Source organism: Mustela nigripes, chromosome 13 (assembly GCF_022355385.1).
Source record: "Mustela nigripes isolate SB6536 chromosome 13, MUSNIG.SB6536, whole genome shotgun sequence".
NCBI classification, from domain to species: Eukaryota; Metazoa; Chordata; class Mammalia; order Carnivora; family Mustelidae; genus Mustela; species Mustela nigripes.
In genome coordinates this window covers 137,116,605-137,139,134 of record NC_081569.1, presented here as the reverse complement: position 1 = coordinate 137,139,134, position 22,530 = coordinate 137,116,605, and the positions used below count along the sequence as shown (strand labels likewise).

Sequence of the window (22,530 nt, the reverse complement as noted above, 5' to 3'; positions counted from 1 at the left end):
GCTCATAGGAGACTCATTTTGGAGCTAAAGACACATCCAGATTGAAAGTGAGGGGGTGGAGAATCATCTATCGTGTTAATAAGCATCAAAAGAAAGCCTGAGTAGCCATACTTACATCAGACAAACTAGATTTTAAACCGAAGACTGTAATGAGAGATGAATAAGGACACTATATCATAATTAAGGGGTCTAGCCAACAGGAAGATCTAACAATTATAAATATTTATGCCCCCAACTTGGGAGCAGCCAGATACATAAATCAATTAATAACAAATTTTTAAAGAAATGCATTGATAATAATACCAAAATAGTAAGGCTCTTTAATACCCAACTTATAGCAGTGGACAGATCTTATAAGCAGAAAATCAACAAGAAAACAATGGCTTTGAATGATACACTGGACCCGATGGACTTAACAGATATACTCAGAGTATTTCATCCTAAAGTAGCAGAACACACATTCTTTTTGAGTGCACATGGAACATTCTCCAGAATAGATCACATACTGGGTCACAAATCAGCCCTCAAGAAACTAAGATTGAGATCACACCATGCATATTTTCAGACCACAGCATTATGAAATCTGAAGTCAACTGTAAAAAAAAAAAAAAGTTGGAAAGACCACAAATACATGGAAGTTAAAGAACATCATTCTAAAGAATGAATGGGTTAACCAGGAAATCAAAAAAGAAATTAAAAAATACATGGTGGTAAATGAAAATGAAAACACAACAGTCCAAAATCTTTGGGATGCAGGAAAGGCAGTAAGTAAGTAAGTAAGAGGGAAGTATAGAGCAATACAGGCCAGCAAAAACTGTCTCAAATATACAACCTAACCTTACACCTAAAGGAGCTAGAAAAGGAACTGCAAATAAAGCCTAAAGCCAGCATAAGAGGGGAAATTATAAAAACTAGAATGACAATAAATGATATAGATACAAAGCCAGTAGAACAGATAAATGAAACTGAGAACTTGATTTTTGTTTTTTTTTTTAATTTTTTTTTAAAGATTTTATTTATTTATTTGACAGAGAGAGATCAGAAGTAGGCAGAGAGGCAGGCAGAGAGAGAGGAGGAAGCAGGCTCCCTGCTGAGCAGAGAGCCCGATGTGGGACTCGATCCCAGGACCCTGAGATCATGACCTGAGCCGAAGGCAGAGGCTTTAACCCACTGAGCCACCCAGGCGCCCCGAGAACTTGATTTTTGAAAGTAAAATTGATAACCCCCTAGCCAGACTTATCAAAAGAAAAAAAGGACCCAAGCAAAAAAAAAAAAAAAAAAAAAAAAAAATGATGAATGAAAGAGGAGAGATCACAACCAACATCACAGAAATACAAACAATTATAAGAGAATATTATGAAAAATTACATGTCAACAAACTGGGCAATCTGGAAGAAATGGATAAATTCCTAGGAACATACAAACTACCAAAACTGAAACAGGAAGAAATAGAAAATTTGAACAGACCCATAACAAGCAAAGAAATTGAATCAGTCATCCAAAATCTCCCAACAAACAAGAGTCCAGGGGCGCCTGGGTGGCTCAGTGGGTTGAGCCTCTGCCTTCGGCTCGGGTCATGATCCCAGGGGCCTGGGATCGAGTCCCGCATGGGGCTCTCTGCTTGGCAGGGAACCTGCTTCTCCTCATCTCTCTCTCTGTCTGTCTCTCTGCCTATTTGTGATCTCTGTCTCTGTCAAATAAATAAATTAATTAAAAACAAACAAACAAAAAAAAAAAAAACAAGAGTCCAGGGCCAGATGGCTTCCTAGGGGAATTTTACCAAATATTTATTTATTTATTTATTAAAAAAACTTTTTTTAAGATTTTATTTATTTATCAGAGAGAGAGAAAGGGAGAGAGAGCAAGCACAGGCAGACAGAATGGCAGGCAGAGGCAGAGGGAGAAGCAGGCTCCCTCTTCCTGCCAAGCAAGGAGCCCGATGTGGGACTCGATCCCACAACGCTGGGATCATGACCTGAGCCAAAGGCAGCTACCCAACCAACTGAGCCACCCAGGCGTCCCTACCAAACATTTAAAGAAGAGATAATATTAATTCTTCTCAAATTCCAAAAAATAGAAACAGAAGGAAAACTTTCAAACTCATTCTACGAGGCCAGCATGATCTTGATTCCAAAACCAGATAAGGACCCCACTAGTTTGGGGCTTGAAACCACAACCCTGAGATCAAGACCTGAGCTGAGATTAAGAGTTGACCGACTGAGCCACCCAGATGCCCCACAAAAAATGTATTTTAAAATAAAGTTTTGATTGTATTATTTGGATCATGAGACAAATTTAATGTTTTTATAAGAAAACAGATATTAAAATGGTAAGATTCTCCACTTTATCAGTTACATCAATTATTTGTGTGTATGTGACCATATGTTCTAGATAACGGAACATAAATGATCAAGAAATCATGGATTCTTGATCTTCAGCAATGCTTAATGCTTAATAAAATAATACACTCACAAGATTTGAAATTGGAAGAAATTTAGACCTGTCTAGTCTAGTGCCTTTATTCATTTTACTCCAAAACTTTAATAACTTAGAGAAGGTCATCAATCAATGGGTAGAAAAGGGGCTAGAAGTCTCAATCCCACTGTTATTTCCTTCAAACATTTTATACTTGTAGTGTTTATATTGCCAGAGGTTAAAAAAAAATTTTTTTTGTTTTGTTTGTTTTAATAGGACAGAAGGTGAGGACAAAGTTCCTATGGTAATATCCTCTGAGACCACCAGGTGTCACCATGATTACATGTCACTTCTGTGGGTTCTCTGCCCGTGGGGAAAACGTAGTAGATGGACCCTTTGGAGTTTGGGGGGTTCTGTGTAAGTTCTACATAAGTTAAATGTGGATGATGATAACAGGCCTTGATCCACAGGAGTTTGAGGGTTATCTAGGAGATACACAAGGATTACATGAACTACCCAGAAGCCAAACATTTAGCACAGGGCCTGGCACTTAGTGAGCAAACCCTTGATAATTCTTAAATATAGTAAACTCATTCATCACCAGGGCATTCCCATCATCCATTCTGACAAAAGATAGGAAACACACCAGTTTTACAATATCTGCGTATCAAAACGATCAATTTTGCTGCACCAGAAGGCTAAGAAGCTGTTGGTGTTCACAGTTTTCCAGTTGTAGGTCTATCTTAGTAACAGGTGGCCGTGCCCATGTCCAGGTCAACTCTATGGACTGATGGAGCTTTGGAATCAAGAAAAAATAAAAGTAAACCCTGTCGTCTTTGCGGTCTGCTGGATCTGAGGTTGACACAGCTCTATCATGGGGCTCCTCTTCCCCACAGTGCCTGCATTTGTGAAATGGGCATAATTATGAATGTCTACAACACTGGGGTTGTACAGAATGGATCAGACCAGGCCAAGAAGTGCTGAGGACGGTGCTCAGCAAATCCTACTTATGTGACCTTGAGCTAGTTACTTAACTTCGGAGAGGCTCATCTGCAGATCTGTGAGACAAAGTTAATAGGTACTTTTCTGCTCTAAGAAACAGATGAGGGAGATTCTGAAAAAAGGGGAAATGTGGCCCCGCCCCCGCCCCACCCACCACACTGACTGAGTTATTTGCCTATTCTGGGCTAAGGGACTCTTGACTTCAATGGGTGAAGGCTTGTGCCCTCTTGGGGACCTAACACAAGGCTGTCAACTTAGTGGGCTGGACCAACATCGGGGACCAGAACCCAAGGAGGGCGCATCTTGGGGGGAACCTGAAGCTCAGAGATCGTGGGCGTTAGGATAAGGGGACCAGATGCAGAGACGTGTAAGGAGTTGACCTACACGTGGAACAGCCCGGCCCTGGCCGTGTGCACCAAGCACTGCCCCCGGACAGACTTCTCTCACTCTACATGCTTTACTGCTCCAGACTTACATTCTTTCCAAACTTGAGAACCATTTTTTCAGCATTTATGTGGTCCAGAAAATTTGGATGGTGTTTTCTTCTTCGATAATCCTCTTCAGTAAATGGAATCTCAGAATCATCCTATGGAAGACAAAAAGCCAGACCAGGGACATGGAGCTTAGAGCTACATATAACTACTAAGCCTGGAATGCTTGTTCGACTGTTCTGGAAAGCTCATATAAAGCATCTGAAAAGCTATTGCTTACTTTTCCAGTGATTCAACTCCCTTGAAAATATTTTAGCTAGCCAACTATTATCACTTACACTTACCTTAAGCAAAAGAAAAAATTTAAATGTCTTTCTTTTAAAGACGTTTAATAACCCATTCCTTTCTTTTTTTTTTTTTTTTAAAGAGAGGCAACCCACGGAATGGGAGAAGATATTTGCAAATGACAGTACAGACAAAAGGTTGATATCCAGGATCTATAATGAACTCCTCAAACTCAACACACACAAAACAGATAATCATATCAAAAAATGGGCAGAAGATATGGACAGACACTTCTCCAATAAAGACATACAAATGGCTATCAGACACATGAAAAAATGTTCATCATCACTAGCCATCAGGGAGATTCAAATTGAAACCACATTGAGATATCACCTTACACCCGTTAGAATGCCAAAATTAGCAAGACAGGAAACAACATGTGTTGGAGAGGATGTGGAGAAAGGGGAACCCTCTTCCACTGTTGGTGGGAATGCAAGTTGGTGCAGCCTCTTTGGAGAACAGTGTGGAGATTCCTCAAGAAATTAAAAATAGAACTTCCCTATGACCCTGCAATTGCACTCCTGGGTATTTACCCCAAAGATACAGATGTAGTGAAAAGAAGGGCCATCTGTACCCCAATGTTTATAGCAGCAATGGCCACGGTCGCCAAACTATGGAAAGAACCAAGATGCCCTTCAACGGACGAATGGATAAGGAAGATGTGGTCCATATACACTATGGAGTATTATGCCTCCATCAGAAAGGACAAATACCCAACTTTTGTAGCAACATGGACGGGACTGGAAGAGATTATGCTGAGTGAAATAAGTCAAGCAGAGAGAGTCAATTATCATATGGCTTCACTTATTTGTGGAGCATAAGAAAAAGCATGGAGGACATGGGGAGTTAGAGAGAAGAGGGTTGGGGTAAATTGGAAGGGGAGGTGAATCATGAGAGACTATGGACTCTGAAAAACAATCTGAGGGGTTTGAAGTGGCGGGGGTGTGGGAGGTCGGGGTACCAGGTGGTGGGTATTATAGAGGGCATGGATTGCATGGAGCACTGGGTGTGGTGAAAAAATAATGATACTGTTATGCTGAAAATAAATAAATGAAAAAAAATTAAAAGTAGAACTACCATATAAAAAAAAGATTTTATTTATTTATTTGACAGAGAGATCACAAGTAGGTAGAGAGGCAGGCAGAGAGAGAGGAGGAAGCAGGCTCCCCACTGAGCAGAGAGCCCAATGCGGGGCTCGATCCCAGGACCCTGAGACCATGATGGGAGCCAAAGGCAGAGGACCCAGGCATGTCTGGAGGAGGATTTTTAAAGCACAGTGTTCAATAAGGAAACTTTCAACCACATTACAGTGGTCCAAGTTTGATAATTGATCCAAAACATTTGAGTCTTGGCTTTACATGGACTGAATCAGAGAGACAGCAGAAACACAATGATGAGGACCTAGAGGGGACACAGTTGTTGGCAGGAAGGACCCAAGTGACCAGGGCCAAGCTGGGAATCAGTATTGGACAATGCAAGTAATAGCCAGGGCTATTGATCAGGGCCTATGGACCATGTCGAGAAATTTAGATTTATTCTAAGAGCATAAAAAGGCATCGAAGGGTTTTGAACATTTTTAATCTTTATTTATTTATTTATTGAATTTTTAAAAAGACTTTATTCATTAATTTGACAGAGAGAGAGAATACAAGGATGAGGGAGGGACAGAGGGAGGAAGACAAGCAGGTTCCCCACTGAGCAGGGAACTCTATGTGGAGTTCTGTCCCAGGACCCTGGCATCATGACCTGAGCCGAAGGCAGATGCTTGGCTGACTGAGCCACCCAGGTGGCCCAGTTTTGAGCATTTTAAACAAAACTAAAGCACAAAGACCTGAATTATATTTTCATAGGATCACTTAGGATGTTCCCTTGAAGACTGGATTGGAAGGAGGGAACGGCAGGAACCAGTTACCAGGGTGCTTTCATAGTGAGCGGTGGGAAAGGCTGAGGCTTGGGCTAGAACGTCACCATGGATACAGGGAGAGAGCCAGATGCATTCTGTCTCATTCGGGGTGTTGAGGTAACAGAATGTCTGGATGGATTGGCTGGTGGGTGGAAGAGTGAGGCTGGGGCAGCCGGAATGGTGCGATCACCATGGGGAGGAAGACCGGGAGAGGGTCAGTGTTCAAGGAGAAGATCAAGCTCTCCCACCTCAGCTCTGGGTCCGTGGTGGATGTGCAGTGAGTACGTTACGTGATGAGCTGATCTCTCAAGTATGTCGAGTGCCTCACATACAGGGTTGCCTGAGAAAAATACAGGACACCCAACTAAACTTGAATTTCAGATAAATGAACACATAATTTTTTAGTTTAAGTATGTCTTAAATACCCCCATGGGATATACTTATGCTAAAAATTATTCACGGTCTCTCTAAAATTTGAATTTAAGTGAGTATGCTGTATTTGCATTTGCTAGATCTGATCATCCTTACTTGGGGTCTAGAAACAGGCTAACTGGCTTTGCCTTCAGGAAGACTTGAGTCCTGGCAACTCCAGAGCCTTGGCTGTCACGATGGGGTGACCAGCCTGCCTGGCTGGCCCTCCTGGGCTCCCTGGGGGCCCAGCACCCCTCTTCTAGGATTTGCCTCTCCTTCCAACCTCATGGCCGTATCAGAGACAGTCACATCCCCGGTGCTCTGGTTCTCTGGCCTCAGGTTTTGATAGTCTGTCAATCTCTTCCCCGAAATTGTGAGACGGGGACCAAGGGGAAAGGAAGCTCACCCTCTCTCTGGCCAGCTGCACTGTCGCCCATCCACCAGACCAGGCTGTGGGGACTGAGCTGTCGTCCTGATGCCTGGTTGGAACAGAGACCTGGCTTGCACACCACGTACGAACCTTCGTTACCAGCCACTGGGCTGTGTTCCCTCTAGTCCTTGAATGTCACTTGTTACAAACAGGTGACAAATGAAGTATAGTTGGATCCTGTATCTTTCGCATAAGTTTTGGTTCCTTGTGACTACTTTAATCTGTGCTTTCCCAATAAATGGTGAGTCGACTTTTTGTCGGCTTTGTATCCTTTATCCTTTGGTTGTCACACGGTAGAGACTGGTGGCATTTCCGGATACTCTGCCGGTCTTGTTAACATCTCACCACAGTCAGTGAGCTTCTTTAGACGCTTCCTCCTTCCAGGAGGGGGAGAACTGACTCTGCAGAGTGATCACCCCTCTCTGTTTGGCTGAAATCTGTTGTCTTGTACTGCAGTGTTGGACCCGCTTTCTCACTGGTCACTATGTTTGCTCAGGCGGCTCACCTGCCAGACTCTTCCTACCAGGTTACTCTGTAACTATCAGCACATCAGTCCTTTTTCCTCTGGGCTGTCGGCTAGCGTAATGGTCTCCGCTCTTGACTCACACGTAAAAAACAAACACATGGCTGTACTTTTGAAGCTGATACTAGGGGCGCCTGGGTGGCTCAGCCACTTAAGCATCTGCCTTCAGCCCAGGTCATGATCCCAGGGTCCTGGGTTCAAGTCCCACTCTCCTTCTCCCTCTGCCTCTGCCTCACTCTCTCTCTCAAGTAAATAAATTTAAAAAAAATTAAAAAGTCTTAAAAAATAAAAGACACTTAAAAAAAAGGCCCCATAAATATTGATATTCTCCCACTTTTTTTTTAAAAGATTTTATTTATTTATTTGACAGACAGAGATCATAAGTAGGCAGAGAGGCAGGCAGAGAGAGAGAGGAGGAAGCAGGCTCCCTGCCAAGCAGAGAGCCCAATGTGGGACTCGATCCCAGGACCCTGAGATCATGACCTGAGCCAAAGGCAGAGGCTTAACCCACTGAGCCACTCAGGCGCCCGAGATTCTCCCACTTTTTAAAACAAATACAAATGAGTTAGTGTATTAAAAAATGCTAGGGGGTGGGGGATGGGGTAACCTGGTGATGGGTATTAAGGAGCACACGTGTTATGATCAGCACTGGGTGTTACACGCAACTAATGGATCATTGAACACATCAGAAACTAACGGTGTACTATATGATGTCTACCTGAACATAATAAAAAATGAAAATAAAAATTAAATTAAAAAATAAAAATAACCAAAATGAATAAATGCCCTGTATACAGTTTTCTATCTGTTTGGATACTTTTGGCTTCAAGAAACAGAAAACCAAATTCAAAATGGCCTCAACCCTGATGAGATTCATTATGTCCCCAAAATAACTTTCAGAAATAGGGTGTCTCTAGGGGAACCTACATGGCTCGGGTGGTTAAGTGTTCGGCTCTTAGATCTCAGCTGCAGTCTCGATCTCACAGTCAGGAGTTCAAGGCCCATGTTGGGCTCCGTGTTGGGTGAGGAGCCCACTTAAAACAAAACAAAACAAGACACAAAAAAGCCAGGGTGGCCCCAGGTGCCATGCGATGGGCTTCTCTGCCCTTCTGATGCTCTCTCAGTTCTAGCTTCCTCAGGGCGTGCCCTTCCTCTTCGGGATCCTACAAGACTGGCAGCAGCCATTAGTTCCAAGTGTCATGTCCGGAGCGGACAACATCTCCAGAGGGAAGAAGGCTGCATCTTCTAAGCAGGGATGAGCCCTTCGCAGAGGTCTCCCAGTGGACTCCTCTCTGTGCCAGATCCTGGACCATGCTGATTTCCCAGGCACAGAGCTAGATGACATATCCCGGGTCTCTTGCAGTTGGGTTTGGCAGTGAGATGGGGTTTTAGTCAAAGGCATTTAGAGAAAAGATGCACATGTCTTCCACACGTGGTTTGGAAAGCTTCCTGTGCATGATCTTCTGTGCCTTCTACCTGGGGTCCCCAGGCTTGATGTAGATTTGCATAATGGCTCTGGAGGCCACTCTGGAAGATGGTCAAGCCATCCAGTGGGAGGAGCCTGGGTCTCGAAGCAGAGGTGGGAGGACACTTACTCATTCATCAGAAAAACCTGTCACATGTTGCATATGAGTAAGGAATAAACTTTTACCACCGCTAAGAGCATCAACATGTTTGGGGTTTGGCTGTTACTCTCTGGCATTCTGGAATTAGCTTGCATGCCTGCCCTTAGCCCATCATTCGCAGGAAGAATGGGACCATCACAGCTCATTGGATTCATAAGGCTTTCCCTGGAGGTGGGGATAGCATCCCTCTTGCATGGCTCTCATGGGCAGCTCGGCCACTGAACCAATCAGGACTCTGCTAGAAAGGAAGAGAGGGGAGTAGGGTGGCTGTCAGGGGACCAGCTGCGTCTACACCAATCCATGCTCACCTTTCTCTTTTGAGTTGCATAATGAAGTCGTGGCTTTCCACCAACTCAGTGGACTTCAGTTAAGCACAATGTGTCAGGTGGCGTCTTAGCAGGATAAAAAGTACATCAAAGTGGGTAATTTGAGGAGAGTTTAAAAACAGGATTATTGGGGGGTGCCTGGGTGGTTCAGCTGGTTAAAGCCTCTGCTTTCGGCTCAGGCCATGATCTCAGGGTCCTGGGATCGAGCCCCGCATAGGGCTCTCTGCTCAGTAGGGAACCTGCTTCTTCCTCTCTCTCTCTCTCTACCTACCTCTCTGCCTACTTGTGATCTCTGTCTGTCAAATAAATAAATAAAATCTTAAAAAACAAAAACAAAAACAGGATTATTGGGACGCCTGGGTGGCTCAGTCAGTTAGGTCCCTGCCTCCCAGGCTCCTAGGATGGAGCCCGAATCCGGGCTCCTTGCTCAGCAGGGGGTGGTCGGCTTCCCCCCGCCCCACCCCTTTCCTGCCACTCCCCCTGCTGGTGCTCGCTCTTGTTCTGACAAATAAATAAACAAGATCTTAAAAAAATACATAAAACAGGATCATCAACAAAGAGGTGGACAGCGTGAAGGGGAATCCAATACCTTGGAGTCAGTAATGGGGTGCTCTGTACCACTCGTAGATCCCAAAGCCGAGAGGAAGCCAGCGATAATTAGGGTCTAGAGAAGAGGGGACAGGCTGCCCAAGAGGCACAGTGATGTTGGCTGAGGAGCTCAGCCTGCCGGTCCGCAGGACAAGCGCGCCGACCTCTCTCTTCCTTTCCCTCATCCCCTCACCCAACTCCCCACTGGCCAAACCCCGTGGGCAGGAGAGGGCACGCGCGCCTGCTGACCTAGCCCGTGACGCCAGAGCAGGGCCGAGAAACGTGGGGACTAGGTCTGCAAGGACAGATGGGAAGCGCCCAGCATGCGAAATGATTTCGTGACGCTCACCCTTCACCACTGGACAAGCGGGGAGCCCTCTTTGGACTCTCAACCCTGCCCAGGGCATCTCTGAAAATGTCTCAGCTTTCTGACATCAAACATAAAATCCAGGCTCACCCAGATTTTTACTGACCCAGAACATGGAATCTAGTCCCTTCCATAGTGTCCTGGAACTCGTTGTACTGAAAAGTGGCGTTAGAGCTGAACATTGTGTCTTGGGGAGGCCCAGGAGGGCTGCTGGTGAGCCATTTTTCATGGTGACAGAGCTGAAAATCTGTCTTTCCTAAAGTCAAGAGGTCACAATGATTTTTTCCAGCTTAACGTATCTTGTTCATGACCGCTACCTTCTAGGGCCAGGTTTGATTGGCTGTTAAGATTTCCTGGGATGACGACAAGAAGACAGAAGCAGGGAAGAGCAGGGGGACAGGTGCACAGGGCGTGCTCAGCTTCCCGATTGCTGATGCCCAATGGCCTCTCTGACCGCGGATTTTTGCAGACCTTGCTTATATCTTTACGACAACGTCCTCTTCCTGTGTCAGCTAACTCCAGCTAGGTTCTGTTCCTTGCAACCAGATATCCACTGATGCCCAAGTCTGCCTCTGCCCCACACCTGTCAATTAGATTTCTGGGGGACAAACTGCCCTTCAGAGCAGCCTGGTCTGTCAGTTTGCTTCTCTGTCCCTAGAATAGGGGGAACCAGATCTGAGGACAGATAGTCCAACTTCCTCTTCCAACCATAACCACAACTGGGATGATAAACATCACTGGGCAAGGAGGCGGTCATAGGCCTTAAAGGAAGTCATTAAGGGGTTGCACTCAAATGGTCTTCTTCAATGGTTGCGTGGGGCTGGGCGGCAGAGACAGCGCGTTTGCAGGGCCTCACACTTACCAGGTCCTCCGATGTCCTGCCCTTACAGATCTGACTGAGCTCAACTCATAATCACAAGTCGTGACTTGCACAAACACCCTAGACTAGGGTAATGCAACTCTGCCTCCAACAGGAGAAACCGAGGGACACCTGGGAGATGCAGTCAGTGGGGGTCCAGCTCTTCATCGGCCCTGCGCTCAGTGCAGGGTCTGCGTGACATTCTCTCTCTCCCTCTTCCACTGCGCCCCCCCACCCCCAGCTCTCTCTAAAATAAATACATCTTAAAAAAAAAAAAAAAAAGAAACCAGGGAAAACTGAAATCCCACCTGGCTTTCTTCTGCTCCCAGCCAGGGTGATTCTACTACATTTTACTTATTTGTGAACTTCTACACCAATATAATCTCACATTTAAGGAAAGTTTACAAAAACAATATGGAGAACCACTATACATTCTTTCCCCCTCAGATCCACTAATTAAAAAAAAAAGTTATCACATTGTTTTCTCATTATCTCTTTCTATTTGCATGAACATTTTAAGGGCAAATAAAAATTAAAAACAAGAAGCTTCAATCTCCCTGTTGACAACGAAGTAAGAGGCTTCTCTCCCATCCCTTCTCCTTAGAGCATTATACTTTGATAAAAGGTCTGTAAGTCCTTTCTCTGTCTCTTTGAAATGTATGTGGTTTTTTAAAAAAAGATTTAATTAATTAATTTATTTGAGAGGGAGAGTGAGCAAGCCCATGAGCCCACAGGGGAGGTCGGGGGAGGAAGGAGCAAAGGGAGAGAGAGAAAATCTCAAGCAAACTCTCTACTGAGCTGAAATCAAGAGTCGGACACTTAACCGACAGGGCCACCCAGGCACCCCAGGAGTGCAAGTTTGTTTGTTTTTTTTAAGATGTTATTTATTTATGTGTCAGAGAGAGAGACCGCACACGTGCACGAGCAGGGGGAGCAGCAGAGGGAGAGAGAGAGAAGCGCCGATCCACCGTTGAGCAGGGAGCCCAATGCAGGGCTCCATCCCAAGACTCCGGGATCCTGACCTGAGCCAAAGGCAGACGCTTAACCAACTGAGCCACCCAGGTGCCCCAAGTGTGTGAATTTTTTTTTTAGAAGCCAAATAAGCCTCTTAGCAGCTTCCTAACGAGGAAAGGCCTTCCTGAAGGACCTGGGAGATACCTCTTTTTTTTTTTTTTTTTTAAGATTTTATTTATTTATTTGACAGAGAGAGATCACAAGCAGACAGAGGCAGGCAGAGAGAGAGAGAGAGGGAAGCAGGCTCCTGCTGAGCAGAGAGCCCGATGCGGGCCTCGATCTCAGGACCCTGAGATCATGACCCGAGCCGAAGGCAGCGGCTTAACCCACTGAGCCACCCAGGCGCCCTGGGAGATACCTCTTTGAAATAGAAACATCAAGGGAGAGAGCACCTCTGTCTTCTAGTTTCTGTGGGAAGGTAGGAGCCTGACTTTGCCACACCCCTTGCTCTCAGTTGCAGAACTCCCTCCTGCCATAAAGGTATGAAAGATCTGTTTTTCCTCTGGATGAAGCCAATTAGCTAACCCAGATGGCCACAAAAAATTACTAGGTGAATGTGGGACGAACTACCTATGACCGATGGTGCTGTCAAGTCCCCTTTCTCAAGAACTAGTTAATGTTATCGGGAAACACGCAGGCAATGGGTGGAACCTGCGTGGCTAACCACAAAGGGGAGATTCCCCCGGCCTTTGCCATCTCTTAGTGGATTGCCCAGGACGTGCATGACATTCCATTTTCATGCTTTTTAGGTAGTAAATTTGTTTTCTTTCTCTGCTCCCTTGTGAAGGGATTTTCCGGTTGGGTGAAGACAGTGTTTCTAATTGTATTTCCACACAGCATACATGTATCATTTCTTTCTTCTGAACCATAGGAGAGCAGGCTGCATACACTGTGCACATACTCTGAACTTCTCAGTGAGTGTCTCCTAAGCACATCTTCCTAGGAAACCACAGTATGGTGATAAAATTCAGGAAATTTAATACTGATATACATAATTTTATCCCATTGACAGTCCTTGCTCCAACGTTGTCAACTGTCCCAGCGATGACCTTTTTAGCGTCTCTTCCCCAGCAGAGGTCCAGCCCAAGATCACGCCTGGCCCAGAACTGCCATGTCTTGTTCATCTTTATTTGGAGCAAAGCTCTGGTTTTCTGTCTTTTACTGCCATTTTAAAAGCTTATGAGCTAGTTATTTAATAGAAGATCCTTCATGTTGGGTTTGTGTGATGTTTCCATGTGATTTGATTCGGGTTCCTGCACAGCGGAACCTGGTTTCCTCTCTGCCCGGCATCTACTTCCTCATCTCCTGTGTGGTTTCAAAGGTAAATCTCACACACAGCATCATTTCATCCATAAATACCTCCTTCATTCCACTGCAGTTGGATTTATTCATTTTGGGGCATTTAGCATTGCTGGGTCCTAAGAACTCTTCCCCTGTAAGTTCTATTAATTTTTCTTAAAAAAATGAAAAAGTGTTGGTTTTTACTTTTAATTATGTGACCATTTGGAACTGAGCTTTTGTGTGGTATGTGGTAGAGAATTTTGGGAGGTGGTAGAAAACCCCCCAAAACTGGTTCTGTTTTGACTGCTGTGGTGGCTACACAACTGTATGCATTTTTCAAAGCTCATAGAACTATCCAGAACTCTATGAGGAACTACCTGAACTCTATGTAGGTTATACCTTTATAAGCCTCACTTCAAGCCATCATGAGCTGTTGAGGAAATACAAGTTACAACCACAGTGAGAGGATATGGACTTGCCATAGGACACAGGTGCTAATACAGCAGCCATCTTCCTCAATTTTCTTGGGGGACCCATGTCTTCTCCACCATCAGAGCATATAGTTTGGGGGCTGATCCTCCCCCACATCTAGAAGTGAGTATATAAGCCCAGGCCTGGCCAGCCTGAGCTCTGTATTCCCCTGGCTGCAGTGGCTGGCTCAAGTTTAGACCCCAAGACTTAGACACCCAGCACATTCCAGTCCTGGGGTGGGACATGAGCAAAGTGGAAAAGGCAACTGAAGTTCTGGGGATGTAAGTCCGGGAGCTGTTGGGGGCCATCAGGATGGGGAGCCTACCTGAGAATGACGCCTACCCAGGAGGAAAGAAGCAACAGATGAGAGAAAGAGAACAGTGAGCTATGAGGACATTGTTTGAGCTTCTAGGTCCAGCTGTGCCTACAGTCCACCTTTGGACTTCTCACTTATGAGCCAATACATTCCCATTTTGCTCAATTCAATATAAGTTAGTTTATAAGTGAAGGAGCAAGCACACTCTGGCAGGCCAGCAGCCAGTCAAGAGACCAACAATTGTTTTGTAGCGGACACTTCACTGGATGGTCTGCAGGAACCAGAACAGGAGTCAAATGACTGGCTAGGTCTTTGACGTGAGGGCAACCAGAAGGGAGTGGGCAAGTGACCTTTACAAGAAAAGGACAGAAAACAGCTCTCCAATCTCAACCAACTCCCGGTTCACCAAGGGAAAGACAATGAAAGAAACAAATGGCCTTTGACGCAATGTGTGATAAGTCCCTCCGTATCTCCTCGTTATAAGTAACATATTCCATTGATTCTAGGATATTGCATTTCCCTCCCACATTCTGATCTCTGAAGTTGGGATGGGTCTTGCGGTCAGTGTCTTCTTACAGCGTGCGCAGCCAGAAAGTGTTGAGGTTGTCCTTGCTGGCGCCTGGTTGACCTTGAGCACGACTGATTCTGTCATCCCTTCCAATGAAAGGAGGCACTGCACCTGTTCACTGAACTGCCTTTCTCAATGTCTTTCACAGGATCGCACTGTGATTCAGTTCACAGGCACAAAGACACTGGGGCAGAACGGCCAAGGTACATCTGATATCCGTAGAGAAAGCCAACAGCTCTGGAAGACAGAGTGTAAGCCCTCATGGAAAAGGAAGGAAATGACCTGAGGCAGCCTGCATACTGCCTTACCGTGTGGACAAAGACAGGAGGCACGGGTGAGTCACCCACCTGGCCTCTGAAGATGAAGGGCTTTGGGGGCTCCCAAAACAACTGTATGGGGCGTCCATGTTCCTTTTCCTCTCTGCACGAGAAGGTGTAAGACAGGAACAGAGGTCTCAGTACAGCTCAAAGAGAGCTTTTTCAGAAACAAAGTCTAAGTGATAAGTAAGCATGGTTTCAGCTTAATTGGTATCATTTATCTTTTCCTTCCCCAGTGGCACATAACCCAGGGAGGGCCCTTAGAATTGAGTGTGCTTAGAGTCAGTGATTTCTGTTCAACGCTCATTATGGGGTAGAATTCAGGAGGGAAAGACCACACGGTGCACCGCAGGACGTCCTCTCTGCACACAGATCACAAGGTATCAAGCGTGGAAGGATGCACCAAGGCAAGGCTAGTGCAGGGGCACCTGCGTGGCTCTGCTGGTTGAGCCTCCAACTCTTGAATTAGGCTCAGGTCATGATCTCGGGTCCCAGGATCAAGCCCCACGTTGGGCTCCTCGTTCAGCCGGGAGTCTGCTTGGGATTTTCTTTCTCTCCGTCTCCTTCAACCCCTTCTCACTCACTTCCTTCTCACTCACTCACTCTCTCTCAACTAAATAAATAAATCTTTATTTAGAAACAAAGAAGGAAAAGCTAGTGCACTACTTACAGGGTCCAGGGGTTTGGATCGTGCCCAGGTCATCACGGTGGAGACTAAAATAAATACCTTGCGCTTCTCAAAGTGGCTGACTTCTTCATTCAGGGCTGTAGGGCCAAAAAGTGGAGCAATTATTCGGGTCCCCAAAGACCTCACTTTCCCTATCATGTGTGGGACTTGAAATTAAGACGGGTGTCACCTCTGTGCTTCCCTGGACAGTCCCCCTGCCCTTGTGGTTCCTGGCATTCACCCACCAGCCACCCAAACTCTACTGAGCCCAGCTCCCAGATTTAACCCTTCTTCTTGCCTCCTGGGCCATAGCAGTGGGCCAGTGGGCATCCTGATCCTCGCCGGTATGGACTAGAACAGTTCATGGCTTTTCTTGCCTCCTTACCACTATGAGATACGTAATATTATTATCTCTGTTTTACAGACCAGGAACTGGGGTGTAGTTTGCCAAGAGTTACAGAGGAGAGATGGGGACACAGTCCAATCCAGGCAACCTGGTTGCAAATGCTGAGTTCTCCCGCTATGCCCGACAGCCAGCCGGCTGCATGGAGAACGAAGCAGCGGGGCCTAGCAAGGTTGGGGCTGGGGCTGCGAAGGCCCCAAATCCAAAGGTAAAACCCCATTACGATTTCACCTAAAGCAGTCCTGGGGTTGCGGGGACAGCCCATGCAGTGGGCGGTGTGGGCCGTGGCTGGAGGGCCTTGGGTATGGCGGGAATGGCTGATGATGAACATTCCATAGTGATCAGAATCTAAAACAGTGGTAGACGGAAGGATGAACATTGGATTTCTAAAGGGTTTGTTGCCTCCCAGGGCGGCGGGGGGTGGGGGGAGGGCTCTCCACACACTGAAGCATTCAATCTCCTTAAATACTTTCGGCATGTGATTCCATTAAAATATTTTTCACGATGTATAATTTTCCAGAAAAAAAAATCTAAAGAGAGGTCTAATTAAATTGTCAGAGGAGCTAAGTGACACGGTTGTCATGGTGCATTTTTAGTCTCAGGAGCTAATTCCCTGAAGAAGCAAGACAATAAAAGGCTGATGATCCCCTGAATCTAATGAACGTGTGGAGGCCGACCCTGAGGTAAGAAGGCGTTACTGAATTCAGCCTGAGAAGACGACGTCCAAGTGTTAATCTCCAACGGAAGCGTTCATTTTAGTGCCATTTTCATTCTATTAACAAAAATGGCCTCTTCAATTTCATTCTGCCCTTTTACCCTGTTGGCTCCACGATGCCTCAGACTGGTTTGTGACCTAGTTAGTGACTGCTCGGCCCACTTAGAGCTCTTCAAAGTGGGTTATCCTTTCATTTGTGATCATTTTAATGGGTCTAAAATAATCTCCTTGTTCACTTGTGAACAAGCACAGTTTATCCTCATATGCAAATGGTTTCTCCCATTCCTAACACTTTGTTCCCTTCTTCTGGGTCATCTTGCCTTCCTTGGAGAGTATCTGTGAAGAGCAAGGTAGGAGAATCCTTTTCTAGTAAAAAAAATTTTTAAATTACTTAATAAAACATTATTAAGAAGTAAGAATTACCCTTTGCAAAAAACACAAAACAAAAACAAACCCACAACAGGGGACACCTGGGTGGCTCAGTCAGTTAAGCACCTGCCTTGGCTCAGATCCTGATCTCAGGGTCCTGGGATGGAACCCTGAGCTCGGTATCAGGCTCTCTGTTCAGTGAAGAGCCTGCTTCTCCCTCTTCCTCTGCCCCCCTCACCCCTTCTCGTGCCCTCTCTCATTCCTGCTCTATCTCAAATAAATATATAAAAATATTTAAAGAAAAAACCCACAACAACAAAAAAAAAATGCAAGAAAAAGCCCCAAACAGAAACCATACTCCCAATCTAAGATTGTGGACATCAGGTAAAAGAACAAAATTCTCAAAGCCCCACCAAGCCCACACGCCCCACCCCCCAAGGTGACCCTGATGGCAGCTGAAGGCCTCTAACTGCACTTTCTCACAGACACCAACACACTGCTTCTCCAAAATGAGGTAAGACAGTTGCAACCTTCCACCCAAATAGAGAGGTAAAATCTTCTTCATTATTTAAAGGTCTTCATTAGAATGAAGGAGACAGAAATACCCACTCCATTTTAAAGCTCATGAAAGGAGACACCGTTGTCAAAGTCTGGGAAACCACTGTGCTCCTCTGTCACAGCAGGAGGGTAGTGGCTATTATCTCAAATTCATAATCAAAGGACATCCATCCGGGCCAGGATTTTTAGACATTAAAAAGTACAAGTGGGGGCAGGGGGAAGATGGTGGAGGAACAGGAGATCTACCGATCATGGGGTCCCAGGAGTTCGGCTGGACAGTCATCACACCATTCCGGACAGCTACAGACCCAGCAGGAGATGGCAGAGAGGAAGAGCAGCAATTTCAGGAACAGAAAAGCAACCACCTTCTGGAAGGCAGGACATGTGGAGAAGTGAATCCGAATCCACGGGAAGATAGACCGTGGGGGGAAGGGGCAGCTCCCGGCAAGCGGCGGAGCAACGGAGCCCAAAGTCAGAACTCCTAGAAGCCTGCTCCACTGAGGGACGACGTCGCTCCAGAGGCTAAGCGGGGGTGGAGCCCTCACAGGGACAGTGTGGTCTCAGGACCCGCAGGGTCACAGAAGGATCGGGGGTGTCTGAGTGTGGCAGAGCCCCCAGGTATCCGAGCGGGCACGCCGGCTACAGAGAGAGGAGGAAGGGCTCTCAGCTCGGGGTTACCTTAACCATGGTCCATGGCACGGTCGGACACTGCTCTTCCAGTAGGGACCCCACCCCTGGCACATCCGGGAAACTCACCTTCCCCAGGGGAGGGGTGCGGGAATACACTGCAGGAATCGGCTGGGTTTAGAGACTCCAAACGGGGCTGTGTGGTCACACAGGCCGGGGGAGCAGGGAGCGCGGCGGGAGACCAGGGAGACGGAGGGACTGCTTTTCTCTGAGCGCTCGGCTCCTCCAGGTGGAAGATTGGGAGGCCGCCATTTTCGTTCCTGTCCTCCGAAATGGTACGGAAAGCGAATAGGGAACAAAAGCTGCCGAGCCCGAACCGGAGCACATTTCTTAGCCTGGCCCCTGGCAAGGGCGGTGATATTCTGCCTCTGGCAAAGACATTTGAGAATCAGGGCAAGAGGCCGCTGCCTCCCCCAGAAGATTAGCAAGAACGTCCAGCCAAGACCAAGTTCACCGATCAATGAGAACTGCCCAACTCCACAGCTGGGGCAAAGCAACACGGAGAATTCATGGTTTTTTACCCATGATCCTTTAGTCTTCTAAAGTTAAATTTTTAAAATTTTTGTTCTTATTCTACTTTGTAAATGTTTTCCTCTTTCCTATTTTAACATTTTTAAACTATTTTATCTTATCAATACCTTTTAAAAAAATCTTTTAAAATTTTCATTGTTATAGTTATTATCTATCCCTTCATTGTATTTAACCTTATTATTTTGTATACAAATAGGTTTTTCTTTCTTTAAAATTTTGGGATACAGTTTCTTCTAAAAGATGAAAATATACCCTAAATCTAGCCCATGGCTTTATTCTAGTCTCCAGCCTGATCACAGTCTTTCCTCTTTTTTTTTTTTTTTTTTTTTTTGTTTATCTTTTTTCAACCAACTTCTTATCAATTCAATTCCTTTTTTAGAATCTTTTTAAATTTTGGGGCGCCTGGGTGGCTCAGTGTGTTAAGCCTCTGCCTTCAGCTTGGGTCATGATCTCAGAGTCCTGGGATCGAGTCCCGCATTGGGCTCTCTGCTCAGCAGGGAGCCTGCTTCCTCCTCTCTCTCTCTGCCTCTCTGCCTACTTGTGATTTCTCTCTGTCAAATAAATAAATAAAATCTTTAAAAAAAATCTTTTTAAATTTTCATCTTTACACTCATATTCCATCCCTTCATCATGTTTACACTTATTTTTGTATACTTGTGTTTTTCTTTCTTTAAAATTTTCAGAGGTAGTTCCTTCTAAGAGACTACAATACATCCAAAATCAAGTGTGTGGCTCTGTTCTATTAACCAGTCTAATATATATATATATATATATATATATTTTTTTTTTCCCCTTTTTCTCCTTTCTTCTCCCCCCAGTTTCAGGTCTCTTCTGGTTTGGTTGGTGTCTATCTCTCTCATGTCATTTCCCTTTTGGTAGTTTGCCCTCTCATTCATCTTTTTTTTTTTTTTTTTTTTTGGTTAATATTTTTTTTATTTACTTGACAAACAGAGATCGCAAGTAGGCAGAGAGGCAGGCTGGGGGTGAGGGATCACACTCCTGGATGAGCAGAGAGCCTGATGCAGGACTCAATTCTAGGACCCTGGGATCATGACCTGAGCTGAAGGCAGAGGTTTTAACCCACTGAGCCACCCAGGAGCCCCTCATTCATCTATTCTTATCTGGATAAAATGACAAAGTGAAAAACTCATCACAAAAAAAAAAAAAAAAGAACAAGAGGCAGTACAATGGCAAGGGACCTCATCAATATAGGCATTAGTAAGATGATGAGTATCAAAGTGCCAGCTGGGCTCAAAAAAGCAGGGGAGGTACTAGAGAATCCCTTTCTGCAGAAATAAGATCCCTTTCTGGAGAAATAAAAGAACTAAAATCTAACCAAGATGAATCAAAAAAGCTATTAATGAGGCACAACCAAGAATGGAGGCTCTTACTGCTAGGATAAATGAGGCAGAAGAGAGAATTAGTGATACAGAAGACCCAATGACGGAGAATAAAGAATCCGAGGAAAAGAGAGACAAACAACTACTGGACCATGAGCAGAGAATTCGAGAGATAAGTGACACCATAAGATGAAACAATATTATAATAATTGGGATCCCAGAAGAAGAAGAAAGAGAGAGAGGAGCAGAAGGTATATTGGAGCAAATTATACAGAGAATTTCCCTATTTTGTGATGGGAACAAGCATCAAAATCCAGAAGGCATAGAGAATCCCCCTCAAAATCAATAAAAATAGGTCAACACCCTGTCAATTAATAGTAAAACATACAAGTCTCAGTGACAAAGAGAAAATCCTGAAAGCAGCTCAGGACAAGAAGTCTGTAACATACAATGGTAGATTAGTATTAGATTGGCAGCAGACCTATCCACAGAGACCTGGCAGGCCAGAAAGGACTGGCATGATATATTCAGAGTACTAAATGACAAAAATACACAGCCAAGAATACTACATCCAGCTAGGCTGTCATTGAAAATAGAAGGAGAGATAAAAAGCTTCCAGGACAAACAAAACCTAAAATAAATTGAAAACACCAAACCAGCCCTACAGGAAATACTGAATGGGGTCCTCTAAGCAAAGAGAGAGCCTAGAAGTAACAGACCAGAAAGGAACAGAGACAGTATACAGTAACAGTCACCTTACAGGCAATACAATGGCACTAAATTCATATCTTTCAATAGTTACCCTGAGTGTAAATGGGCTAAATGCCCCAATCAAAAGACAAGGGTATCAGAATGGATAAAAAAACAAAACCTATCAATATGCTGTCTGCAAGGAACTCATTTTAGACCCAAAGACAGCTCCATATTTAAAGTCAGGAGCTGGAAAGCAATTTACCATGCTAATGAACATCAAAAGAGAGCTGAGGTGGCAATCCTTCAACCAGATAAATTAGATTTTAAGCTCAAGACCATAATAAGAGATGAGGAGGGACACTATATCATAATCAAAGGGTCTGTCCAACAAGAAAATCTAACAATGTTATATATCTATGCCTCTAACATGGGAGTAACCAACTATATAAACCAATTAATAACAAAATCAAAGAAACACATCGACAATAATACAATAACAGTAGGGGACTTTAACACCCCCCTCACTGAAATGGACAGATCATCCAAGCCAAAGATCAACAGGAAATAAAGGCATTAAATGACACAGTGGGGGAGCCTGGGTGGCTCAGTGGGTTAAGCCGCTGCCTTCAGCTCAGGTCATGATCTCAGGGTCCTGTGATCAAGTCCCGCATCGGGCTCTCTGCTCAGCAGGGAGCCTGCTTCCCTCTCTCTCTCTCTGCCTGCCTCTCCATCTACTTGTGATTTCTCTCTGTCAAATAAATAAATAAATAAATAAAATCTTAAAAAAAAATGACACACTGGACCAGATGGACATCATAGATATACTCAGAACATTCCATCCCAAAGCAACATAACACACAGTCTTCTCTGTGCACATGGAACATTCTCCAAAATAGATCACATCCTGGGTCACAAATCAGGTCTCAACCAGTACCAAAAGATTGGGATCATTCCCTGCATATTTTCAGACCACAATGCTCTGAAGCTAGAACTCAACCACAAGAGGAAAGTTGGAAAGAACTCAAATGCATGGTGGCTAGAGAGCATCCCACTAAAGAATGAATGGGTCAATGAGGAAATTAAAGAAACATTGAAAATATTCATGGAAACAAATGACAATTCAAGCAGAACTGTCCAAAATCTTTGTTGTAACCATCTCTCCTAACAACATACTGCTTAAAATGTAACTTAGGAGAAATTATACTAGTTACCAAGCATGCTTAGATAAAGCCTTAAGAAAAACATGTACTGGCATGTACATGGCCTCTGGGGGAGGACTCCTTGAAGCCAAGCAGCTGGGGATGCCCGGCCCGCTCAGGGGGGAATGCCGCCTGCTTCATTTTTCCATTGTCTCCTCTTCCCTGGAGAGCACCAA

The 22,530-nt window shown here is 45.0% G+C and overlaps 1 protein-coding gene across 1 annotated transcript in view; it reads right to left on the bottom strand.

The window, feature by feature from the left end:
• Positions 1-22,530, bottom strand: part of AK7 (adenylate kinase 7) — a 78,280-nt gene that overhangs the window by 41,248 nt on the left and 14,502 nt on the right. The window contains exons 4-5 of the mRNA XM_059373927.1: positions 15,863-15,957; positions 3,893-4,003 (exon numbers count right to left, since the gene is read on the bottom strand). Coding sequence (XP_059229910.1) covers positions 3,893-4,003; positions 15,863-15,957 — 206 coding nt within the window. The remainder of the gene's footprint in view (positions 1-3,892; positions 4,004-15,862; positions 15,958-22,530) is intronic.